At 35.8% G+C, this 22,748-nt stretch overlaps 2 protein-coding genes across 3 annotated transcripts in view; one reads left to right on the forward strand and one right to left on the reverse strand.

Annotated features, from left to right (window-relative positions):
- galnt18b (UDP-N-acetyl-alpha-D-galactosamine:polypeptide N-acetylgalactosaminyltransferase 18b) overlaps positions 1–22,748 on the forward strand; it is a 125,923-nt gene that overhangs the window by 51,245 nt on the left and 51,930 nt on the right. The window contains exons 3-6 of the mRNA XM_058781538.1: positions 2,401–2,567; positions 16,201–16,384; positions 17,726–17,923; positions 18,399–18,513. Of these exons, the coding sequence (XP_058637521.1) occupies positions 2,401–2,567; positions 16,201–16,384; positions 17,726–17,923; positions 18,399–18,513 (664 nt within the window). The remainder of the gene's footprint in view (positions 1–2,400; positions 2,568–16,200; positions 16,385–17,725; positions 17,924–18,398; positions 18,514–22,748) is intronic.
- Positions 4,197–22,642, reverse strand: LOC131543775 (uncharacterized). Of its 2 annotated transcripts, none has more exons than XM_058781539.1 (2): positions 22,466–22,642; positions 4,197–14,532 (listed from the first exon to the last, which is right to left on the reverse strand). In XM_058781539.1, exon 2 carries the CDS (start codon positions 7,913–7,915, stop codon positions 6,950–6,952), a length of 966 nt encoding a protein of 321 aa, XP_058637522.1. In that variant the 5' UTR covers positions 7,916–14,532; positions 22,466–22,642; the 3' UTR covers positions 4,197–6,949. The 2 variants fall into 2 exon arrangements, with proteins under 2 accessions (XP_058637522.1, XP_058637523.1); XM_058781540.1 differs by having other exon boundaries at positions 4,197–7,943; positions 22,466–22,513.

The raw sequence follows: 22,748 nt of genomic DNA on the forward strand, positions 1-22,748 counted from the left end.
CTTAATATTTTGTGGAAACCATAATACACTTCTATTCAAAGGTAGGTAATAAGATTTAAAAAAAAAAAAAAAAGAAATGAATTATTTTGTTCAGCAAGGATGCATTGAATTGATCAAAAGTGACATTAAAGTCATTTCTGATCTTATTTATTTTTATAAAGAAATATTGTTCTTTCTGTTCCTGAAAGAATCATGAAAAATCATGTTTTAATATCATAAAAACAGTTTCCACACAAATATTGAGCAGTAAAAATGGTTTTCAACATTGAATATAAGAACATTATTAATAATTGAGCACCAATAATTAAGCATCAAATCAGCTTAGCAGAATGATTTCTGAAGGATCATGTGACACTGAATACTAGAGTAATGATGCTAAAAAAATCTGCATTATCATCACCGAAAAAAAAAACAAAAAACATTAGAAAACAGTTATTTTAAATGGTAAAAAATGTCACAGTATTACTGGGGGTTTTTTCTGTATTTTTGATCAGAAAATTAAGTATACATATTTCAAAAACATTAAAAAAAGTAATTATTCCAAATTTTTGACCAGTAGAGTATAAAAATGCTGCTGAAAATTAGTGTAATGTAAAGCCTGACACAATTTTTTTTTTTTTACTGCCTGTTATGGGTGAAAGCATGGCAACATACGCTTTACACCAACGATTCTATTTTGACAGGCTTTGAAAGAGGTGTGTGTGGAAAAACATAATTACTCCATAGCCTGTAATTACTGGATGTGTCTTGCTGGCAGCAACATAAAGAACTCCTTCACATCTGATCGCATCTGTTCTTTTCTCTCCGTGAAGCCAAATTGCTATTGAGTACCTGGGTCTGAAAACCTTCAAAACCCACTTGTTATAAACGCCAGTCTGCCAAGAACATCAAAACATTACCTATCATTGTAAAGACCACCATATTTACCATAAAGGTCCTGTTTGTCTAATTGACTTTTGTCTTTCGTTAGTATTTCTGGCGATTTCCATGTAAAAAAAAACAGACTAGGCCTGAAACTGAAGATGAAGTCATGTTTAAATAAATGGTCAGCAAAGAAGTTGCTTAAACTTCTGAAAATGCTGATTGTAAACCACAGGAGGTCAAACTAAATATTATATGAGCTTTTTTATTTACTATACATTTTGCATGAGGTTTGCAGTTTTGCAACTCTTGTTACTAAAACTGTTTGGTTGCTAAATCTGTCTAAAAACATCTTAAACCCTGATTTGTGTGATGTTATTATTTTGGCTAAAATTATAAAATAAGCAAAAATTAAATAACATTTATAAAAAAAGAAAAAAAAAAAGAAAATGTAATAAGTGCATACACCACTGGTCTACAGTTTGGACTAATTAAGATTTTTTTAATGTCTTGGACAGGCTGGGCTGAATTTATTTTACCAGATATTACCAAACAGTAATATTGTGTATATTATTAAAATTTAAAGTTAATTATTTTCTATTTGAATATACAGTATTTGTCAAAAGTTTGGAAACTTTACAGTTTTTTAATGTTTTTAATGAAGTCTCCTCTGCTATTAAAGCTGCATTTATGTGCTCAAAAATACAGTACAAAAGAGCAATATTGTGAAATAGTATTACTATTTAAAATAACTGTTTTCTATTGTAATATATTTTAAAATGAAATTTATTTCGCATCAGCATCATTACTCCAGTCTTCAGTGTCACATGATCCTTCAGAAATCATTCTAATTTACTGATTAGGAGATCAATTATTGTAAATTATTATCAAATATTAACAGTGATTCTTAATATTATCAGTTTTGAAAACTGCAGTGGACAGTTTTGAGAACAGCTTTCAGGATTTTTTTTGAAGAGTAGAAAAATCAAATAAAAGCATTTATTTGAAAAAATAATTTTTGAGATTATAAATGTATTTACTTTTGATTCATTTTTGATCAATTTAATCCATCATTTCTAGATAAAAACTATTATTAGCATTTTACATTTAAATTATAGTCAATCCAAAAAGATATTAAACAGAAAAAAGTTTTCAGTACTGATAGTAGCATTGATCATATATATGAATTATTGATAAAATGATTGATATTTTTTTCCTTAAAGTGACTTGAAGAACAGGGTTGAATATTTAAGCATTATAAAATGGAATTAGATTATTTAACTGAATTTGCATATTGCATTTGATTTTTTTTTTTTTTCATTCTGATTATGAGAAAGTAAAGACCTCTAAGGTGGGACATCAATATTGTGAGCTGATGTGTTTAAAACTGGCTATGTTGCATGCTTGATTAATTTTAGTAATACTTTAACAAATCATAGTTGTGTTTTAGAAGCTAAAAGGACATCTATTTGTACCCAATTCTTGGAAATGCCTCGACACATTACTATTTGTGCTCCTTTGTTTCATCTGTTCCTGCAGGTGCAAAAACATGTCTTACCCGTCCAACCTTCCGCAGGTTAGTATTGTCTTCATCTTTGTGAATGAGGCACTCTCAGTCATTCTGCGTTCCATCCATTCGGCCATGAACAGAACCCCGGGCCACCTGCTCAAAGAGATCATACTGGTAGATGACAACAGCAATAATGGTAGGTTTGCACACAGCACAAAACACTTAACATGTTTGTCGATTGTATAATGTTTGTCTCTCAAGCTCTAAGCAGCGAGTGTCATTAATATGAAGCATTGGCCTAACTATTTCCTGTGAGACTGGAACAAAGCAGCGGCAACCTCATGCATTTCTTTTTGGTGCTCTCTTGTACTGGACTAGCTAGTTCTCAGTGTGAGGCTTATAGTCTTAATAATTACCTCTGTTTGACTTCTCAACATTCTGTCTTCAATCTAACCCTTCTGACTGCTTAATTAGCCGCTCTGCTCATTGGATTAAAGTGACTAGTGATAGAATACTAATCAGCTTCACACTGAGAAATATTTATCCCAGAAAGATTAAACCTAAGAAACGTGATGAATTACTCTGTTTCTCGAACATCATGCACCTCATGTTCTGGACTATTGTTGCATGTAGAGGGTTTGTCTGCTGGCCTTTTTGCTCATTATTACTTTAATTTCCACCAATTTGGTGCTGCAGTAAGAGCGTTAATTGACAGGCTGATGAATATATCTCCTGTTATATTTAACATTAATCAAAAAAACAAAAACAAAAAAACAATGAAAGGTCAGGCTGGTAAATTATCCTGCATTTTGGCTATTTTGTGATTATTGCATTCGTTATCAAATTGTCAACATTGAAAAAAACACCTTTTTTTGGTTTCATTTTTTTCTGAATTATTATGTGTTAATATCGTGTGAAACAAGTGTTAATGTACGTAACTTCCCAATTTATTAATACATTTATTATTATATTACATTTAATATTTTTTAATTATATTGACCATATCTTCCAGAAAATTCTGCCATAATTACCGTTGAGATTCTGTGTGAGTCTAGTTCTGTGAAACTGTGTAGGGAGATGGGCTCCAATTTATTTGGTTTTATCCCCTTCTAAACTTTCCACCTGTTTTTCTTTAGTCAGGGAGAGAGGTAAAATTATTTATTTAGTCACATCTTTTAACTTTGTTACTTCCGCTCTGTATTATATTATATATTTCATATATTAACGGAACATATTTTTCTTAAAGGGGTCATATGATGCTATTTTAAAGATCATTATTTTGTGTATTTGGTGTAACAGAATATGTTGACATGCTTTAATGTTCAAAAAACACATTATTATAATGTACATTATTGTAGTTGCTCTATGCCCCGCCTCTCTCTAACGCGTCATTTTCTACAAAGCCCCTCCTTCCATCAAGCGCAGTCTGCTCTGATTGGCCAACTGACCCAGTGCATTGTGATTGGCTGAACCATAGACTGTAAAAAAAGATGGACGACGCATCTCCGTTTCCTTCCGCTATAGAAAAGTGAAGCCAAAGGATCTCAATGTGATCTCTTTGGGTTTGAGACTTTAGTCTTTGCAACTTTAGGGATCGCATCTATGCACAAACAGCTTCTAACACTCCAAAGAGAAAGGAAAACTTGAAATTGCATCATATGACCCCTTTAAATATATACATGCATGTGTGTGTATTTATATATACATAATAAATATACACAGTACACACACATATATTTAGTAAATAAAGACTTTTATTTTGGATGCGATTTATATATATATATATATATATATATATATATTGTGGAATTTTACATTATTACAAAATGCACATTTTTAAAGTGTACTTCATTGTGTTAAGAAATGATCATGAAAGTGTACTCTAAGTACACATGTCCTTTTATTTGATTTATATTATATTATCTGCAAGAACAGTTTTTTGTTTTCTTTTTAATGTACTTTTAATCTTTGTAGACTACAAGTGCACATACAATCAAAGATGCTAAAACATCTGTACAGAAATGTCATGGTTGTGCATTGATAAACACTGCTAAATATATGCTAGATTTCTAGATTATGCTAGATATTTTTTTTTTATTTTTTTTAATTAATCTGTCATCCAACAAACAAACCAAAACATGCCGCCTTTTGTTGTCATGTCATCCTGTGTATCAGGGCATAGTGTGTTAGCCGACGCTGATTTATTTTTGTCATTATGGTTAGAATTGGTAGTCTTATCAGCGCTAACTGTTGTCACCCCTATGGCTCTATGGAAGCTGCCAGGTCCTTTCAATTGTGAATATTATCTCTCGACATCTCTCCCTAATGTGAGAGCCACTTCTGGGTTAAGCTTACACTTTATTCTAGTGCTTCAGACACCATGACCGACATGAAGAGAAAGAGGGTAAAGTGACCCAGATGATTCCTCACTAATTGTACCATTTTGAGGACCAGTGGCCTGCTCTCTCAGCTGGCATAATCTTGTGAGTTCTGACAGCTTTATCTTTACATTCATAGATGAAGGTTGTGAAGCGGCCACTCAACATGAGACTTTATGTCAACAGTGGGACCGACAGAGAATCTGTCAACCTTCAGTGAAGGCCAAAGAAAATTAAATCTCGCTCTCCTCAAAACCCGAGAATGAGCTGACAAAAATTCTTTGCCTCTGCAGTGGACAAATGATGAATAACCACCTTATCATCAGAGAGAGAGAGAGAGAGAGAGAGAGATGACTTACACTGCAAAAAAAAAAAATAGAATTTCCTTGCTTAGCATTTTAATCAGTAAAAATATCTAAACACTTTTCAAAATAAATTTACTTGAGAAGAAAAATTTAGACTTTCAGAAAATATATCTTCAGTTAAGTTCAATTACCAAAAAAAAAAGCCTTATATGCAGAATTACATGCAACAATAAGACTTGTTTTCAGATAATATACTGAACAGTTGCTGAAAATTATTCACCCTCAGGCCAGCCAAGATATAGATAAGTTTGTTTCTTAATCGGAACAGATTTGGAGAAATTCAGTATTACATAATTTGCTTACCAATTAATCCTCTGCAGTGAATGGGTGCCGTCAGAATTAGAGTTCAAACATGCAGCCAAAGGAACTGCCACAGTATTTTCTGTAGGGCTGTCTTGGCTGGCCATCATAGGTTTTGAGCTGTTAGATGCATTGATGAATTGATTTCATGAATATTGTATTATATTGGTTGAGAACTTCCCATTCAGTTCAATACAGCTTTGCTGTCCCAGCTCCTGGAGTCCATATTGATGTACACAAAAATGTAATTATTCTCTTTCTATAACCAGGGATAATGACACCTTCCAGCAGGTAAACCAGGTTTGACATTTTTATGTTCTTAACACCCTTGAGTACAGTTATTTTCTGTTTATTCCCTGTTAAATGCACTGTAATGTCAAATTAAAAGTTTTACCTTAAAGCAGGGTTCCTCAATAGGCGGCCCAGAGAAAAATGTTTGGCCCGTGCTAATTTCAAATAATGATTTGCAATGCTTTGTTGCGTCCAGTGTAGATACTATGTGACAGCAAAAACATGGCAAGTGTGAAGTAAATAAAAGTGGACACGGATGATTCATAGATGATTCAAATGTGAATGGACTGAACAGTTTTGAGTGAGTGAGTGATACCATCTTTGTTAAGGATGTTGATGAGTTCACAGTTTTAACATAAGTTTGCTTTAATTTATTTTCAAGATCTGAGGCAAAATATCTATTGTTGCTTTCACTATGGCTATAAACCTCATGCAAAATAATATTCAAACTTACATTAGACACTTTTAACATTGAATAAAGCACATAATCTTTACCTGAGATTATCACTGTCATATTTTGAATGTTGTTCCTGCTGCGACGTCACAGAAAAAAAAAAAAAGAAAATTTCTAAAATAGAATTCTGTGTCGTGGGTGGTTAGGACAAAAATTACATGGAAAGATACTTTTTATCGTGTCGCGTCACGTCTGGTTGGGACACACGGTGTTACAGTTTGATTACCCCATCCCCCCCTCCCCCGCCCCGAAAATCAAATTAGTATAAAAATATTAATGCTGACAGATCTAATAATTGAATCTGCAATTAGGGAAAGTGGAGAGAAGAGATCCAGTCTGGAGATGAGCAGGAACAGTTGATTTGCATGGCAGACATGGAGATCCAGATTTTTTTTTTGTTCACTTATTTTTAATATTCAACAGGCAAAGTTCTTCTGTATCTAAATGCAAAAATGTTCATAATTGTTTGAATAAAACAGACTACTGGGGGAAAAAATCTGAATATTTATCTTGTGACCATCTTATGACTATTTTAACAAAAGCAACAATAATATAATAATTACTGTAATAATGTAATAATAAGAATAACATACTATATATGTGTAACAGTTGTGTCGTGTGAAGGTAGGCAAAGGAAAAGGTGTGGTTCCAATGATCTTGTTTTAATAGAAAAACCAAGCAGAATTTACATGAAACACACAACTAAACATAAAGTAGAACGGAAAAAGGCTAAGGGGCGAACTGAAGGTTTAAGTAAAAGAGCAAACAAATGAATTAACGAGTTAATTAATCAAACACATGTGAACAGAATGACAATTAGGAAGCTAACGAAAACTAGGTCACAGGGGAACAGGCTAACTGAAAACAAACTCAAAACTAAACAGAACATACACGTGACATATCGCCCCCAGAAGGTGCGTCTCGCACCATAACAGTTCCACTGGGGAGGGGGGGCGGGCACCCTGGAGGCTGGTGCAGGACTGGGATAAGGAGGGCCTTCAGGGCAGATCAGGGAGTTCTGAGGACCATGGCGGGACAGGGGCTCGGGAGGCCATGGTGGAGCAGCCTTGGCCCTCGGCCCGGCCAGGGCAGGTTCTGTAGGAGTGGGCACTGGAGGAACAGGCTCTGGAGCTGGAGCCGACACTGGAGCGAGCTTTGAGGCTGGAGCCCATGACATTCCCTCATATTCCACCAGTATTCCTAGGGGCACATGTGCGGTGGACGGTGGGCTTGAGTAAGCCGCAGACGGCGGCGGGCTTGACTTCACTGCGAATGGCGGGCTTGAGTGAGCCATGGACGGCAGCGGGCTTGACGGTGGAGCCACGGACGGCGGTGGGCTTGAGACAGCGGTGGCTGACAATTCAGAGCTCAACTGGGGAACGACTGGTGGAACTGACAGCGGACTGACAGCGGAGTGGCGACCACATGTAATCCACAACGCAAAGTCGATGTAATTCTTCAATGACCAGCACGGATCAGCTCTTGGCATGACGAGGTGGATATCGTCATCCAACCTGCACCAGAATCCCTCCATTAAGGTGAGGTCATCACATGTGGCAAGTTGGCTATAGTCCACAAACTCCTGCATAAAATCGCCTTGGCGCTCGGCCCAGCCACAGGCATATGCAGGGCGGGTTCTGGAGGAGCGGGCACTGGAGGGTGCTCTGGAGGAACGGGCTCTGGAGCTGGAGCTGACACTGGAGAGAGCCCTGGGGCTGAAGCCGACACGGGAGAGAGCTCTGGAGCTGGAGCCCATGACATCCCCTCATACTCCACCAGTATTCCTAGGGGCACATGTGCAGTGGACGACAAGCTTGAGTGAACAGAATGACAATTATGTAAATATAAATAGACAAAAATTGAAAAGTAAATAAATTGTATGTACATTTGTGCTATAGATAATAGAATGGAATAGAATAGAATGAGATGCAGGGATGTGCTAGGATGGAGGTGGTAACAAATAAATATAAGGTTATTGCACATTTTTATTGCATAATGTGGGGAACATTTAACTGTTCATAAGGTTGATAAGATTGCCTGGGGGAAGAAACTGTTCTTGTGCCTCGCTGTCCAGGTATTTGGGGCTCTGTAGCGCCGGCCAGATGGCAAAAGTTCAAATAGGGGGTGAATTGGATGTGAGGGGATCCAGAGTAATTTTCTGAACCCTTTTCCTCACTCTGGATGTATACAGTTCTTGGAGGGAGGGAAGGGGAGCACCAATAATCCTTCCAGCAGTCCGAACCGTTCTCTGTGGTCTACTGATGTCTGATTTTGTAGCTGAACCAAACCAGACAGATATTGATGTGCACAGAACAGACTCGATGACGGCTGAGTAGAACTGTTTCAGCAGCTCCTGTGGCAGGTTGAACTTCCTCAGCTGGCGAAGGATGTACAACCTTTGTTGGGCCTTTCTGGAGTCGATGTGAGTATCCCACTTCAGGTCCTGAGAGATGATGGATCCCAGGAACTTGAATGTCTCCACTGCAGCCACAGTGCTGTTCATGATGGTGAGTGGGGAGAGTGCAGGGGGGTTTCTCCTGAAGTCCATGATCATCTCCACCGTTTTGAGCGTATTCAGCTCCAGGTTGTTAAGACTGCACCAGACAGCCAGCTGCTCAACCTCCTGTCTGTAATCAGACTCATCACCGTCCTGTATGAGGCCGATAACTGTAGCATCGTCTGCAAACTTCAGGAGCTTGACAGAGGGGTCTTTAGAGGTGCAGTCGTTGGTGTACAGGGAGAAGAGCAGTGGGGAGAGAACGCATCCCTAGTCGTTAAGTCCTGTTATCTTGGGTTTCTTTGGGACGGGGATGATGGTGGAGCGTTTGAAGCAGGCAGGGACTTCACACAACTCCAGAGATCTATTGAAGATCTGTGTGAAGATGGGGGCCAACTGGTCATCACAGGTTTTCAGACAGGCTGGTGTCACACTGTCTGGGCCTGGTGCCTTTCTTCTCTTGTTCTTTCTGAAGACCTGGCGCACATCTTCTTCACTGATCTGGAGTGCAGGTGTGGGGGAGAGGGGGGATACAGGAGGTGTTAGTGGTTGTGTAGAGAGATGGTCAGGACGGGTGTGGGGGGTTTCAAATCTACAATAAAACTCATTCAGGTCATCAGCAAGTTGTTGATTCACCTCAGTGCTGGGGGATGGTCTTGTACTTGGTGATGGCTTTCAGGTCTTTACACACTGAAGCTGAGTCATTGGAAGTATACTGATCTTCCAACTTTTTAGCGTAGGTCCTTTTAGCCACTCTAATCTCCTTATTCAGTGTGTTCCTGGGCTGATTGTACAAGACTCTGTCCCCATTTCTGTAGGCATCCTTTTTGTCCTGATGAAGATGTCTGAGTTTTGCTGTAAACCATGGCTTATCATTGTTGAATGTTAAATAAGTCCTGGTAGGAATGCATATATCCTCACAGAAACTAATATAGGATGTTAAAGTCTCTGTGAGGTCGTCCAGATCGGTGGTAGCAACTGCAAAAACACTCCAATCAGTGTAGTCGAAACAGGCTTGTAAAACCCACTCTGTTTCGTTGGTCTATCTTTTTACAGTCTTTAATACAGGTTTAGCAGATTTAAGTTTTTGTCTGTAGGTAGGTATAAGATGAACCAGGCAGTGGTCAGAGAGCCCCAAAGCTGCCCGTGGGACAGAGTGATATGCATCTTTTATTGCTGTGTAACAGTGATCCAATATATTACTGTCTCTGGTGGGACATGTGATGTGCTGTTTGTATTTTGGCAGTTCACGGGAGAGATTGGCTTTATTAAAGTCCCCAAGAATGATTAAAATAGAGTCTGGGTGTTGTTGTTCTGTGTGTGTGAGATCTGATCAGCGAGTTTCTGTAAAGCTGAGCTCACGTGCACTTGCGGTGGAATGTAAACACTCACGAGAATGAACGAGTGAAACTCCCGCGGCGAGTAGAAAGGATTACAGTTAATGAAAAGTGCTTCTAGATCTGAACAGCACATCTTCTTTAACACTTTTACATCTGTACACCACCTCTCACTGATGTAAAAGCATGTCCCGACGGCTGCGCGATTTCCCCATTGCTTCTGCGTCTCAATCCGCTCTGAACAACTGAAAGCCCGGCAGACTTAACGCGCTGTCCTTATTTGTCCGGGAGAGCAGAAGAAGTTCGTCTGTTTTGTTGGGTAGAGAGCGGAGATTCGTCAGATGGATACTAGGTAGCGGCGTTCTAAATCCGCGCTGTCTGAGCTTCATGAGCACGCTGGCTTGCTTCCCCCGTCTGCGCGTCCTGAAGCGAATAGAATAGATAGATCCTGCAAAAATGGATGCCAGTTTAAGTCAGTTTAACATCAAGGACTTAATTAAAATGTCTTCTCAAAAGCTTTGACACCCAATAAGATTGCTTAGAGACCTTCAGCATGTCAGTCTTCCTTTATATTATCATATTATAATATGCCGTGGTAGGATCAGTCAAGCTTAATGTTTTGTATTGACTGAAACAAGAAGTGCACTTGAGATAATGGTGATGAAAGATTGATGCTTTCAGTCATGAGCAGCTCTGAGATAATGGACCTGTTATCCTTTGTTTTATTATTATGATAGTATCTTCACCAGTTCTTCCAATCAGTTGCTATTTGTTCATGTATGTTAATCAGTCATTTTCAACGAAGATGAAAGTTCTGCTCTAATAAGCTTTGAAGAAAGTTTTTGGTGAGGTTGAGGATAGAGGGATTTTCGCTGTCAAATAAAATCAGAAGACAGATTTCATTTAGTGTCTCCCGGTTCAATCATAAAACTCATATTTGCAGGCGGGGGTAAAGCATTAGAGCAATTTGTAGAGCCACAAGCTGTTCATATCCAATGTTCTCTGGCTTTTGAAAGAGACATTCTCTTCACGTTCACTCGTGCAATTCCACAATTTCAGTGATCGATGAGAGACGCCGTTCGCTCAAGGATAAACTCTATAGGCATGAGCCTGGCTGAGCACAACATCCCACTCAAGGGCAAGGTGAATTACATTGTGGCTATAAGACAAGTGACCTTTAGCTTCTGTCATACCTGTGGCCAGTGTCAGGATCATTAAGGGCAAGGAAATTGAGCAAAACAACTGTCAGATAACAATTGCTGTGATTGGCCAATATGACAAGTTCAGTAAGTCGTCACCTACACTGGAAACATTCTGTCTGAAGAATATACTTAGTACATACCATCAACTCTTTCTATCAGAGATTTCATTAAATTAAATATTATTGTAGTATGTTTTACAAAAAAAAACTATTTCAAACTTTTAGAGGAATGTGGAAACAGTCTATTATTCAATGATGTATCGTTGCTTGTGTGCTTTCTGCGGTCTTTTTTTTTTTTTTTTTCTCTAATCGTTGTTATTTTTCTTATTCTTATTCTTATTCTTATTCTTATTCTTGTTCTTGTTCTTGTTCTTGTTCTTGTTCTTGTTCTTGTTCTTATTCTTACTATCCAAATTCACCCCAGTGAAATCTGGTTTCAAAATGTTACTTTTTTTTCTTTATGAAAATACATACAAGTGCTAATCAAAATAACAATAATAATAATAATAACAACAACAATAATAATAATAATAATAATCATTATCATCATCATAATAATCATCATAATAATATTAATAATAATAATTTATTAAGGTAGAATAAAATGTTTGTATGATATATTGTATGACATTCATACAACAAAATATTTTTAACCCCAATAGATTTTTTGTAAAAATGATCAAAAATGCTGCTGGTGGTTGGCAACTTTTAAAAGAAAAAAAAATACTGACGGGGAAATAATTAAAAATGTCATGTTTAATTTAATGTGTTGCCATTGTCTTTGTAATTATTTGTGAAATTTACTAGCAATTTCTGAGTAAATCCTACAGTTTATTTTATTATTATTCAGAAAATTTACTGTAAACTGGCATCTGTGTTTGGCAGAAATTCCCCTTTAAAAATAAATAAATAATGCAACACAAATAAATATAAATAAAACGGGTTGGCATATGGGTGCCTGTACTGTCTATTTTATAACTGATAACTGTATATTTCACTAGCTGATATAATGTTACTATACCCGTAAGTTATAATTTATAACTAATTCATGAGTAATTTATAAGTAATTATAAGTAATTCATTATTTCTACGTGCATAATTTTACAGCAAGCCATGATTTTTACCGTATTTTACAGTGAATTTAAATGTGATGCAATTTTAAAACATTTACATTTATTCACCACATATAGGAAGATACTGTAACTTACAGTACAATTAATCAATTAACAGGTTTTATTGTTTTCTTTAAAAAAAATAAAAAAGGGCTCCTATTATGCTTTTTCACTTTTTGAATTTTAGTCAGTGTGTATGTTTGGGCATAAAAATATCTACAAAGTTACAAATCTCAAAGTCCACTCCAAGGGAGATATTTTGATTTTAAAAATTCCCTTTTCAAGAACTACAACGAACGGCTCGTTTGGACTACAGCGTTGTTTTCCGGTGTTTGTGACATCACAAAGCGGTCCATTAGAATATCATTAAAATAATTCCCACCTACGGAAATTCAAATTATTGGCGGATGGGTAGAACGCTTGGTTGAGCACTGCACATTTTAAAATCGAAACCCGGTGCGGGTGTTTTTATATCAAAGCAGCGTTTGTCAGCGGAGCGGTGTTTTGTGTACAGCTTTACCGGGGAAACCTCGATCACTACTCCAACAGCGCCTCCCGCTGGCAGAAAATGAATTTGCATATAAATGCCGCCACAAATAATGTAAGTCTGTGGGACTATGGTATAAATAAATTCAACTGTATAACAGTTTCACTGCAATTCATGTTAGAATGTTAGAATTAAAGAACAATAAACATAATACATATTACCGTTGCACTTATCTGTACATAGTAAATAGTTATTTTTAAGCTGTTGTTGACATCCTATCTAAAACGTGATTTAGCCAAAAAATAAAAAAATAAAAAAAACAACAATAACGTTACCACTTTATGTCTTGTAATATCCGTGCTTGCAAAGGTTCTACGCGGTCCTCTTGTTCGATATTCTCAGGGTCTGAATTGATATAGCAATACTGACGAACTTGCGACTTTGGCAAGGGGCGGGGCAGCACTGAAACACTGTCTAAGCTGTTCGCCAATCACAACGCACTGGGACAGCTAACCAATCACAACACATTTAGTTTTTCGGACCTTCATCAAACCCGGAACTAATCGAACCGTTTGTGCCAGGCTGGGGAGAAAGGTATTGTAATAATGTAAATTATGTGAAAAATAATGCAATTTTCGAACCACCAAGCATGAGAACATGTTCTAGTATACCCCCAAAACAAAATCTAGATTTTTTAAAAGAGCATAATAGGACTCCTTTAAGATTAAGCTGTCGAGGGGAAACATACACTGGGTGGGCATTAAAGAATTAAAGAATAAAAAGACTGAAATAGTATTTTCTTGTAAAACGTTCTCTAATCCAAAAATCTTTATTTCAAAAAATATTTTTTACAGTATAATATTCATAATAGTACCTGGTTTGCAACTGATGTTGCAAATAAACACAGCAAGATTGACTTTGGATGGAAAAAAATACACTGCAAAAAAAAACAAAAAAAAAACAACAACTTTGAGTACTCACTAGTGAAGGGTTTGGAGGACTGTGCCAAGCACAAAAAATAAAAATAAATAAATAAAAATCCCGTCCATGTGCACAAACTAATTTTCTACTCAAAGAGTTGATGAGCCATTTCAGTATATTACACTGTTAAAAGGTTTTTAAAAACCTTTGTATACCACTATGTATGGGCCTTGAGTTTTATTTTTTTAAGTCTTTGTGATCATTTATTTGTTTTAACAGCAACAGATAATTGAGTTGGTGAAATTAATTCTCTCCCTGTCCCATGGCTATACCATCTGCGAAATCATCAGGCATGTTTGTCATGCAAACTTAATAGAAAATCAATTTAGCCCCAGCAAACAGGGAATAAGACGATTAGACCCTCGACTGGATAAACTGCACAAACCCTTACCAAAAAATAACATGGTGGTACCATGATACAATCATGCTTTCAGATGTATTACCATGCTTCTTTGACATATAGCATGACACTAAATGATTACCATATTCATATACTTGATATTGCCAACATACAAACATGGCATATCATTTTAGCAGTTCCAGAAAAGAGAATTTGTACTGCATTCAGATAGAGATCTCAAGAATGCTCTAATAAATACATTTAAAAGTTGATCCGTTGCAGTCTTTACACCAGTATTTTATGACATACAGTAATGAATATGTTGTATGGAAGGTGGAATCATGTCTGTCTTCATCTTTTTCACATCAACATCCACTGTCTCTTCAAGATCTCACCCTCTCTTCCACCAGTTTCTTCTCTGAGAGGGAGAAAAAGGTGAAATTAAAAATAAATCATAGGAATTCAATTTAACAGTGAAGCATAACACACGAAGGACCCAAATGAAAACTTAATGACACTTCTTCTTGGTTTGCATTATATATTCATGTGAGGCACCTTCATTTTGACTTGTTGCCAGATTGTTAAAAAGTTTCATTAGTGTTGTAGATCTTAGTGGCGTTGACATGATGGTTAACCTTTATTAATAGGAATAAACAATCAAGACCACAAGTGAAAATGCTTCTATTTTGCATTTTTCTAATGTAATGTCCTTTTTCGTTCTGAATACTGATCAAAAGTTTGGAATGTTTTTTTTTTTTTTTTAAAGAAGTCTATACTAACCATGCAAGGCTGTATTTATTTGATCAAAAATGTTATAAAATATGGTGATATATTATTACAATTCAACACATATATTTATCTGAATAAAAAACAAAAGGTAATATTGTGAAATATTTTTGTGATTTAAAATAACTGTATTCTATTTTAGTATATTTTAAAATGTAATTTATTCCTGTGATGCAAAGCTGAATTTTCAGCATCATTACTCCAGTCTTCAGTGTCACGTGATTCTTCAGAAATCACTCTAATATGCTCATTTGGTGCTCAAAGAATATTTCTTATTGTTATCAATGTTGAAAACAGTTGTGCTGCTTAATATTGATATAATAACTGTGATACATCACCATTCAAAAGTCTGGGGTAAGTAAAAATAAAATATATAAGTAAATTAATTAGTAGGTTACACTTTATTTCATGTCCTTGTTACAGTGTAATTATACATTTAAGTACTGAGTAATATAAGGAATAGGATTTTCCTTCAGCAAAGATGCATTAAAATGACCAAAAGTGACATTAAAGACATTTATCATGTTTCAAAAGATTTATATTTCAAATAAATGCAAAACTTCCTATGCATCAAAGAAAAATATACCACAAAATTTATCATAAATATATCAAAATATATCACAAAAATATTAAGCAGCAAAACTGTTTTAACAATGTTAATAATAAGAATCATGATTAATAATTGAGTAAATAGAAGTATTATTATCATTGTTATTTTTATTAAAGTATGATATTAATATATACAACTAAACACAAATATAACAATACTAAAAACTAGATAGATAGATAGATAGATAGATAGACAGATAGACAAAATATATCAATAACAATGATAAAATTAATAATAAAATAAATAATGCATGGCTTGTACTTTTGAGTACTGTTGAACTGCTCTGTTTCTTTTTACATACAGTATTAGTATGTTTCGTAAGCTACTGAAGGGTGCTAGGTTAGGTTAGGTGTGATGAATGAATTTCATGAATGTTGTATTGTTTGTTGTGAGAGCACACCTTCTCACTCAAGCATTGCACGCAGTTCCACATCCTAGTTCAGTATGGCTTCTCTGTTAAAGTGCACATGATTGACAGGCCCAAGAGTCCTTATTGACACAAACACACACATGCACACACACATGCGCATGCACGTGCACGCACACACACACACACACACACACACACACACACAAACAGTAACAACAACATCCTCTTTGCTGTGACCAGGAATAATGAGGACAGTCCTCCAGGAGGCATTGTAATGTTACAGCTCTTCCTCTCTCTCTTTGTCTCTGTCTTCCTCCCAGATGAGTTAAAGGAGAAATTACAGGACTTTGTCAAGGAGACCAACGGAAAGCAGCCCGGTTTCATTAAAATGGTGCGGCACAGTAAGCAGGAGGGGCTGATCCGCTCACGTGTGAGTGGCTGGAGAGCTGCCTCTGCCCCTGTGGTGGCCCTGTTTGACGCCCACGTAGAGTTCAACACTGGCTGGTGGGTGATATGAGAACTCTGGCTATTCCTAGCGCTTCATAGCCAGACTGTAATTACTGCTTCTTTCAATTGAAATGGTCTAAAGGATCAGTGCACTTGTTCAAGCACTGACAGGAACTAAGGGGCATTTTTTTCCTGAAAAGATCTAAAGAAAAAAAGCCTAGTTCACTGCTTCAATTTTTCTCTTATCTTCATGTTGCTTCAAACCTGTATTAGCTTCTTTCCTCCATGAAACATGAAAGGATTTTTTAAAGAATGCACACACTTCTCTTTTCCATAGTGCAAAAGACAAAAAGGACAAAAATGCACCTTAAAAGCACTTCAAATTACTTCTGTACTATATTCTTTTTTTTTTATCCATATGCAGGCTTAATGTGCAGCATATGCTGGAAAAACATGCCTTTTTTGTAAAACTCCAAAAATGTAGGCCTACCTATACCAATTCACAACAGTTTCCACCTGAAATGAACACTAGAAGCTGTGAAACACCAACAACTTAAATTGTGCATTTATCTCATGTTTACTTTTGTTAACACTATCAGTTATGTTTACGGTAGGGTTTAGTGTCGGTGTTATGTTATTTTCAAACATGACAGAGCATTAACTTTTTATTGGAGTTCACTGGATATTTCCAAACTGCTGCCATATGTACATCAACCAACGTAATAAAATGTTGCCAGATTCACATTTATCATTTTTCGGATTGAAATGAATATTTTAGTGCCACTCACTGGACATTTCACTAAGTGTCGCGAAATGTGTACCTTAATGTCATTATGCAGAAATGTTGCCACAGGTGCATTGTATTTATTAATAATGTGAGGAACAGACTGATATGTAAGTCATTATGCACTCAAAATCTCCATCTCTAACTTTCAAATTTCATTCACACTTCATTTTCAAACTTGGCAACACATCGAGTTAATTCTTGGAAGAACTATTCCTTAAACCTGGTCCTGTATGAACATAGATCATATAGACGCCCTTCATCATCAAAAGAAGTTCTGGATCTTAGAGTTGGCACACCATGGTTTCTCTCATAGCAATCTGACCCAGATATGTCAGTGCAATTTGAATAACACCCAGAATTTTTCTGCCTTTAATCAGCTTTGATGTGATTTTAAAGCCGCACTGTACTGCTCAATTTGCATCTCTCTAGAAGAATCAGTCCTAAAATAGTAGTGAGGATGAGCTGACTGAATAGGCACTGTTTGTTATTTAATCTTGTTGAGAATGCACTGCCTGTTCAGCCTCACGTTTCATACTGAAAAAATGCCTTTTTTTTTTTTGGAACAAATCATGTTCACTGGGTGGTAAACAATTTTATTGTTATTTCTACAGGGCTGAGCCTATTCTCCAAAGGATCAAAGAAGACAGAACCAGAATTATATCTCCATCTTTTGACAATATCAAATACGACACATTTGAGATTGAAGAGTACCCACTCTCTGCTCAGGGCTTTGACTGGGAACTGTGGTGCCGGTATCTGAACCCACCAAAATCCTGGTGGAACTTGAACAACAGCTCTGCTCCAATCAGGTATTTTGTTCAATTTATTAATTTAGGAATAAATAATAATAATAATAATAATAAATATTTATTTATTTATTTGTTTACGTTTGTAAATCCTTTATTTATTGAAATATCTTTATTTATTTATTTAAAAAAATATATTTATTTATTTGTTTGTTTGCTTGCATTTATTTAAATAAATCTCTTCAATTTATTTATAACTCGTGATTTATTTATCTTTTATGTAAAGCTTGTCATTTTTTTATTTAAATCTCATCCTTTATTTATTTGTTTGTTTTTATTTATTTAAATAAATCTCCTCACTTTATTGATTTATTTATCTCTTTATTTAAATCTGTTTGTTTATGTATGTATGTATTTAATTATTTAAATCTTGAGCTTTGTTTGTTTTAATATACTGTATGTCTTCATTTGTCTGGTTTGGCTGATATTACAATAAATATATATTCAGTTGATGTAATTCTCTAATGTAAATCTCTAGGAGTCCGGCCCTGATTGGCTGCTTTGTGGTGGACAGGGAGTACTTCGCAGAGATCGGTCTGCTGGATGAAGGCATGGAGATTTACGGAGGAGAGAATGTGGAGCTGGGTGTGAGGGTGAGAAACTATATCATTCTGAGCAGGCTATGGGGTAATGAAGATAATGGATTCGCTCTTGAAGGATTAATGACTCTAATGGTCCTCCTTTCTTGGCAGGGTAGTTCAAGTTGGCACCATTTACTGTATCTCTTGTCAAAACGCATTATTTTGATCTGGTTGTAATTGTCTTGCACTTTAAAAAAAAAGTTCAACATCTTGACGTCCAACATCGGTGTAAGTGGGGTTATTAAAACTACAACCATAATAAAATGTTTTAAATAGTTTGAGATGAAGTAGAACAAAGCAAGACACCTTTGAATTCAGGGCTGCTACTAACATTTTTTATTATTTTTTTCATTTAGTTGATTAATGCAATGATTATTTCCCTCAATGATTTCAACATTTTCTCATAAAAATACCTTCTTTGCAAATAAATTGAAGTCCCAAGAATTATAAGACATTTTCAGTACTGCAAATATCCAGAAGTCCAACATACTGTAAACTCAGCACAAAAATGGCTATAGTGCCAATTATAACTGGACATGCACATTTATTATTTATTTATTATTCCAAATACATGTAAATTTTTCCTAAGGAAAACAAATCTTTCCTGACTAATGCTGTAAACTATACAGGAAACCCTCGTATTTGGTACACTGGTATAATATTAAATGTTAGAATTAAGTCCAAATTATTAAATTTAATCGCTATACTTGTTTGTTACAAACATTATTTTCTTATACAAGTTATTTTCTGTTCCTTTTTTGATTACCAAAGCTCAGGCAGTACAGACCTATATTTTGTATTATCCATTCATACTTTTGTTTTAACACTGCACCGGGTCTGTGCTGATGAAAAGCAGCCTCATGGCATGAAAACTACCACTTTCACTGAAGGTAGGTGTTAGATTTGAGCAGTGTTAGATTTGCACCACACATTTGCTTGACATATTTATTTTCTGTGCCACCCTCCCCTACAGGCCAGTGTTATACAGGCTTCCTGATATGGTTGACTGGTGCACCTTTACTCTGTTTTCAGATACTGAACTCTCAAAGCGAACATTGTCCTTTATGTGGCTGCTCTCACAAGTCTCCTGCTGTTTGTGCAAGGAGTTTCATAGGGCAACATTTGCTAGGCAGCGTCCGGGTGGTTTGACGCAGCTTCCATTTCTTTCTAATTGAAATAGCATTGCCCGCTGCAACACTTGGATATTGTTGTCCTTACTTATGTATTTGGTTTACTTAATTTCTTATTTCATAGAATGACTCTTTAGTATTCATTTCACATATGCCCTTCAAACTCACAACCTGAATAATGAGTTATTATGAACTGTAAACCCCAAAATCCTGTGGGAGGTTTAGCCTGAAAATATGGTGGTTTTTAATTGATTCACATGCAAATTGATTGAGAATTTAGTTTTAATCTGGATGATACGGGTGCTGAATACATATTTCAGTTCATTTGTATTAAAGAATATTTTGTAGCATAAAATAGTATCTTTTTAATTTTCAGTTTCATTGCAAGGAAAAAAAAATACATCTGAGAGCAAAATGTCAGTGTAGGATTCATAATTAGGTAAAGTTGATTAACAGTCTGAATATTTAGTGCAGAGTACACTACCAGTCAAAAGTTTGAAATAATTAAGATTTTACTTTTTTTTTTGAAAGAAGTCTCTTATGCTCACCAAGGATTGTAATAACATTTCACAATATTAGTAGTTTTGCCTTGGTGAGCAAAAGACGCTGTACCTCTTTCAAAAACTTTGAAACATTCCAAACTTTTGACTGGTAGTGTATGTATTTAGGCTGGAAGATATTCATTTGGTTAGAGAACAGGTCACACTGTCACGATTGCAGACTGTGACAAAACAAAGAACACTGGAGACGAGGATAAACTCAAACTAAAGTCTTTAATAAAAGTCTTTAATAAATAATCCAAAACAGGGTAACACAGGTTTATTACGTTTAAGTAATAAACGTAAATGAGATAATTAAACAAACACAGCTGGACACAAATGAACTCATAATGAAACAATAAGGACAGGAACAGAACCAAATATGGGCATACAAGTGGTAAAACTAAGTCAAGGGGAGCACGAGACAGAAAACCACAAGACACCACAAACACAAGCCTGACACACACATCATAACCTTCCACCATTATAAATAATCTCATAAAATCCTTCGCTCACTGAGGGGATATTTCAAAATAGCCTTCAATAAAACTCAGTGACCCTTATGCCAGTCGCACTTCAGACCCTGTTTGATTTCTTTTCCGTTTATACTGCAGCTTTGCTGGTTTATTTGTATATGTCTTTGTCTCCGTCCCAGCACAGTCTTAATAAATGTGCCGTACCTGAGCAGAGAGCCATTATAATCGCTAAAGAAAGCCAATAATAACCTTCAAGCATACTGTGACCCCAAAAAGCATTTAGACACTTCAAGGGATAGTTCACCCAAAAATTAAAAATTGCTGAAAATTTACTCAACCACAGACCATATAAGATGTAGATGAGAAATTTAGCATTATATCACTTGCTTACCGATGGATCCTCTGCAGTGAATGGGTGCCTTCAGAATGAGAGTCTAAGCTAATAAAAACATCACAATAATCCACATGTCTCCAGTCCATCAATTAACATCTTGTGAAGTAAATAGTGGTGCATTTGTAATAAACAAATCCATCATTAAGGCATTTTAACTATAAACCGTCGATTCTGACTATAATCCACAATAACGCTGTCTCCATCCCCTATTGTCTTCTCACATTAAAATCCACCGACATATTTGTTTAGAACTGTTTTGGACTGTTTTTGATTGTAAACAGTGCTTTATCTGTGCATATTTCTCTCCTGATTCAGACGAGATTATTATTTTACTGTAGAAAGCAATATTACGGATAGAAGACTCATTTCAGCTACAAATACACATATTTGTGACCCTGGACCACAAAATCAGTCTTAAGTCACTGGGGTATATTTGTAGCAATAGCCAAAAATACATTGTATGAATACAAATACAAATACAAAATTATCGATTTTTCTTTTATGCAAAAAATCATTAGAATATTAAGTAAAGATCATGTTCCATGAAAATATTTTGTAAATTTCTTACTGTAAATATATCAAAACTTAATTTTTGATTAGTAATATGCATGGCTAAGAACTTCATTTGGACAACTTTAAAGGCGATTTTCTCAATATTTAGATTTTTTTGCACCCTCAGATTCCAGATATTAAAATAGTTGTATCTCGGCCAAATATTGTCCGATCCTAACAAACCATGCATCAATGGAAAGCTTATTTATTCAACTTTTAGATAATGTATAACCCTCAATTTCGAAAACTTGACACTTAAGACTGGTTTTGTGGTCCAGGGTCACCACAAGCTTTTTGCTTCACTAAACATTAATTGATGTTCTGGAGTTGTGTGCATCGCATGTGGATTTTTGTAATGCTTTTATCAGCTGTTTGGACCAAGTAGTATCAGCAAACAAATGAAAAAGGACCTTTTTTTTTTTTTTAGAACTAACTTCTGAGCCATTTTTGCAACATATTTGTTTAGAACAGTTTTGGACTGCTTTGGCTTGTAAATAGTGCTTGATCTGTGCATATTTTTCACTGGAGAAAGCAATATTATAGATAGAGGACATGTATTTTAATTGATGGACTGGAGTCATGTGGATTACTTGTGGATTTATGTGATGTTTTTATCAGCTATTTGGACGCTCATTCTGACGGCACCCATTCACTGCAAATAATTCATTGGTGAGCAAGTGATGTAATGCTGAATTTTTCCAAATCAGTTCTGATGAAAAAACAAACTCATCTACATCTTGGCTGGCCTGATGGTGAGTAAATGTTCAGCAAATGTTCAGTTCTGGGTGAACCATTCCATTAAGCAACACTTAAAAATATTTGAATGACATTGGGCATTGCTGATGACAAAATATAAAAATTAAATACACATACCTGTGTGTGTATAATCCCTAAAATTCAGAATCTAGAGGGCAAACTTGCTGTCCCTGTCTGTCCTCTCGGTGAGTCAGCACAACCCTAACATGGCTTGACTTTCAAAGCTATGACCACTCTCTCCAAGCACAGTGAAACATAATCATCAATCACGCTGAAGGAGAGAGTAGGGTGGCATTTCCCTCCCTGGTAATTTTCCCTCAGTGAATGGCATGCTTTTAAGATTTTTATGCTTGATAATGGGCCACTGATTGCTCTTCTCTGAAAGCATGCACAATTTTCT

Source organism: Onychostoma macrolepis, chromosome 07, assembly GCF_012432095.1.
Source record: "Onychostoma macrolepis isolate SWU-2019 chromosome 07, ASM1243209v1, whole genome shotgun sequence".
Lineage (NCBI taxonomy): Eukaryota > Metazoa > Chordata > Actinopteri > Cypriniformes > Cyprinidae > Onychostoma > Onychostoma macrolepis.

Bases quoted from the DNA above. Each gene is read 5' to 3' on its own strand.
- LOC131543775 (XM_058781539.1), bottom strand. From the start codon at position 7,915: ATGGGCTCCAGCTCCAGAGCTCTCTCCCGTGTCGGCTTCAGCCCCAGG.